The sequence below is a fragment of the Camelina sativa genome, chromosome 6, assembly GCF_000633955.1.
Source record: "Camelina sativa cultivar DH55 chromosome 6, Cs, whole genome shotgun sequence".
Taxonomy (NCBI): Eukaryota; Viridiplantae; Streptophyta; class Magnoliopsida; order Brassicales; family Brassicaceae; genus Camelina; species Camelina sativa.
In genome coordinates, this window is record NC_025690.1 from 1,294,333 (window position 1) to 1,298,881 (window position 4,549).

At 32.0% G+C, this 4,549-nt stretch overlaps 1 protein-coding gene across 2 annotated transcripts in view; it reads left to right on the top strand.

Annotated features, from left to right (window-relative positions):
• The window catches only part of LOC104790039, a 2,829-nt gene continuing 1,492 nt past the window's right edge, over positions 3,213 to 4,549 (top strand). Inside the window, exon 1 of one of the 2 annotated variants that reach the window (XM_019246596.1) lies at positions 3,213 to 4,534. In XM_019246596.1, coding sequence (XP_019102141.1) covers positions 3,248 to 4,534 — 1,287 coding nt within the window. In that variant the 5' untranslated portion in view covers positions 3,213 to 3,247. The remainder of the gene's footprint in view (positions 4,535 to 4,549) is intronic. The other variant, XM_010515732.1, reaches the window with a different exon arrangement.

Consider the following 4,549-nt stretch of genomic DNA (forward strand, 5'->3'; position numbering starts at 1 on the left):
TCAACCACACAACACATAAACAAGAAAAATCAGAGAAATCTGGCTCAAAACCAACAGATCTACACTCCTAGAAGCTCCTATAACAATCCCAGCTACAAATCTCCCCAAGAACAGCCACTAATCTCCCAAAAACTCACCAAAGCCTCACACTTCTCTTTTTTTTTCTCTCTCAGAAACCACAAAAATAGGCTAAGGAAGTCGGAGCATCCTTTTTACATCACCCTTAAAGGTTTTCTAACCTAAAAACGCAGCTTAACCGAGCGTTTAACTTAAATTGTCTCGCGACAAACCGATCTTGCATTGACGGATGCAACACCTGTGATGCAACACTTGTACATCGGCAAATTAGAATCCCAATTTATCAATGTTATATTTTTATATTTTTATTATTATATATTACATTTATTTTGGTTTTTATTGATTAATAATTGTTGTATCCCTAATCAATCAGTTTTAAATCTTCGTAAACGACATATTTTTGAAATCTTTAAATAAGTCATTTAAAAATTATGGTTTGCAAAAATATCCCCTTTTGAGAAGAAAGTGGATCCAACCAATTTGAAATATACAGAAGTAATCAGATGGATCAACTTGGAAGATGGATTTTTCGATTAAAACAGTTTAGATTTTTTCAACTAAAATTCATTAAACAAAGAATGGTCCATGTGCCTTTATATTCTATGTTTAGAACTCAGGATTTATATTTTTAATAATGACCAGTAAAGAAGTCAACTTAAATCATCCTACCCTGTACCCAGGCCAGCCACTCCTCGTCCCTTCAAGTCAACAACTATTACACTATTTAACACATCCCTGAATTCTCAGGCTTGCCGATGATTTTGGCGACGGTGGAGGAAGCTTCCGAGAGAATCGAAGATGTATGGACGCCGTGGAGGTTAACTGAGAGGTTGAGGCACGGCATCTTCTTCTTCTTCTTCTTCTCTATCACTCGTTGCACAAAAAAAAAGAAAAGAATATGTTCGTTCTTGCTTCCCTAAAATGGCTGTTGAAAATACTAAACGATATATACCTTCTGATAATTTGCCAACTATTAAAAAAAGAAAAAAAGAATGCCAAACTATTAAAAATCAAAATACATGAATAAGTAAACGTCGAATTAGTTAATCCGTTTCACAAACGATACATAATCTTTTTATTTATTTGAGCTTTCGATCTCTGTGCCTTCTATTGATATATAAGAGTGTAAATAATAATACAAAAAGACACTTTGATACAGAGTAAATTAAGATATATTAACCAACCATAGCTGTATTTATTTCTATTTTAGCTTTAGCTGTATTTGTTTTTGTCAACCCGATTAGTTGTATATATAAAGGTAAAAACAAGATTTTGAAAAAAAAAAAAATATATCATATATCCATGTTGCTAAACAGGTCCAATTGCTTATATAATTAAAAAGAAAAAAATAAACAAGGTAAACAAAAACTGTTATTGCGAAAATCTAATATTTATGGAAATAATAATAACGAAATTAATTATAAAATTAAAATTACCCGATATTTTTGGAAATGGTTTAAAGTTGTTACCATAAAAGCAAATTATTAAATTTGAAATTGTATATATATAACGTAAATGGTTCTAGATTTTGAGATATTTATAGAAATCTAATTTAATTTTTGAATATTATATTTTATTTTAGATTTTTAAAATTTCTTAACCAAAAAAACTACGTTAATTAATTCATCTTAATACATATGGAAAAAACAGAAAACAAATATGAAAACCTTAGTATATATTTACTATATATCTATACTATTAAAAGGGAAATATTTTTAATTAAGTAGACATAGAGTTAGAGGTTTAATGTCATTAGATTAAGTCTTGAAAACGCGCGGATCTCGGATTGACTCGGAATATTTGTATTCGGATCTTGTATAATGTGATTGAAAGAATTAATTACAAATTCGTATACAAACAAATTTTTTCAAAAAATGAATTTAATCAATTTGTTTGACATATAAGGAAATCACAATTTAATTTTACAGCCATATAAATAGAACCGATAATTACTCAATATCTTTGAAAGCTATTTAAAGTTTGGTTCCATAATAATCAAAGAATTAAAATTGAAATTATATATATATATATATATATGTAAACATATTTGATTTGGTTTTATATTGTGAGATATTTAGGGAAATAACAAATCAATTTAATACAATTAGATAAAAAAATTATTTAGTTTAGATTGTGCAATATTTCCTAAACGAAATTTAAGTAATTAATCATGATTAGTATAAATAGAAAGAATTAAAAATCAAAATTTTATATATGTAAAAAAAAGTTAATTTAAGTATATATTAAAAGATATAGAAAAGTGTATGTAGAGTCTCACATTGGCTAAATATATTTATACTATTAAAAGAGAAATATTTTTCACTATATAGTCATAAAGCTTCTATTATTAAATATAATGTCATTCAAGTTAAAACAAAAAAAACCAGAGAAAATGATAGTTTGATCAAAATAAAAACTAAAAAAACCCGTCTATTCTAAAGTGATCCGGTTCGTTTGTAGTCGGGTAAAGAAGTCAACTTAAATCATCCTACCCTGTACCCAGTCCAGCCACTCCTCGTCCCTTCAAGTCAACAACTCTCACTATTTAACACATCCCTGAATTTTGTTTTTTTTTTTTAAACATAAAGAATATGTTCGTTTTTCGTTGTACAAAAAAAAAAAGAAAAGAATATGTTCGTTCTTGCTTCCTAAAATGGCTGTCTAATGTTTTCTCCTCCTCTCGGAAATACTAAACGCTATTACCTTCTGATAATTTGCCAAGTTGCCAACTATTAAAAAAAGAAAAAAAAAAAGAATGCCAAACTATCAAAAATCAAAATACATGAATAAGTAAACGTCGAATTAATTAATCCGTTTTACAAACGATACAGAGAGCTTTCGATCTCTGTGCCTTCGATTGGATATAATAATACAAAAAGACACTTTGAAACCGAGTAAATTAAGACCAACCATAGCTGTATTTTTTTTCTATTTTAGCTTTAGCTGTATTTGTTTTTGTCAACACGATTAGCTGTATATAAAGTTAAAAAACAATGACTCGATAAACAATTACTACAAAATCATATCTTTGTGAAATAAATATTTAAACAAATTGCAAATGGGAGTTGTTTAAACAAATTTATGTATATATGTAGGGTGCAAGAAACATAACAATATCCTAAAAGCCAAAAAAACCCTCTCAAAAGATAATCTCCGAGAGAGCAGTCTCATGGACTTGTTTGGAGAGTTTCAGAAGGGAGAAATCGATGGGAGACCATTTCTTGTATACCAAAACGTTATGAAACAATTACCACTACTAATACAAACCCCAAACACCTCCGACGATGGAGAAACCACCATCGAAAAACCATTATCATTCCAAAACAATACAACCTCCATCTACGATCTCCCTCCCCAAACTCTTTTCTTATGCCCAAGACTCCGAACCCGATTGTTATTGAATGCTCTCGATGATGAGAGGGGTGGTGAGGACTCTAACCAAATCCTTTCCAAGTACAGTTCTTCCCCTCTCTTTGATGACACTAGTGACACTCATCATGTACTCCCTCTTTTTTGGTGCAACAACAAAGAAGTCGATCCAGAAGCTGAAGAAGGTGATGAGTGCTATTCCTGCTCTATCCAAACCATCGGTACGGACTATTATTTTTGTGCCACGTGTGATAAAAGGTTTCATAAAGAATGCGTCGAGTGTCCACTTAGGATTAGTTATCCTTCCCACCCCAAACATTCTCTCCAACTCTTCTATTCTAAATATAGATCTGACAATTGCATCTACTGTAGAGAAAGAGCAACCTATATGATTTATTTTTGTGCTCTTTGCGACACCTATATGCATGTCCTTTGTGCTCAGAAAAAAATACCCTTTTTCATAGACAAACCAAAAAGGCATGACCATACTCTCTCCCTTTTCCCTAGACAAGCTTCCTTAACCTGCAATATTTGTGGTTTGGTTAATAAACTTCATCTCACTTACGCCTGCCCTTCTCTATGCGATTTCGTTTCCCATAGTGATTGTATCCACAACCCACAAACCATAAGAATATCTCGTCACTACCACCATGTCTCTTTCACTTCTACTCTTTCGTTAGGAAGATGGTCTTGTGGAGTTTGCCGCCGTACGATTGACCCTGAGTATGGTGCGTATACTTGCAATGTGTGTAATGACTACGCTGTTCACACAAGATGTGCATTGCGCACAGATATATGGGATGGCATTGAACTCGAAGGAGTACCAGAAGACGACGTAGAAATTGAGCCTTTCGAGAGGATATCTGATGAAATAATACTCCATTTCTCTCATGGATGTCATATGAAGTTTGAGACCAGTGGAGTTTACGACGGAAACAAGTTTTGTCAAGCATGTACCCTTCCAATAAACGAGGACTATTTTTATGTATGTGTGGAATTGTGTGACTTCATCTTACACGACAGATGTGCATATGCTCCACGTAGAAAGGTCCATCCATTACATCCCCATCCACTTATACAAAAGGCTGTTCATGAAGACCAT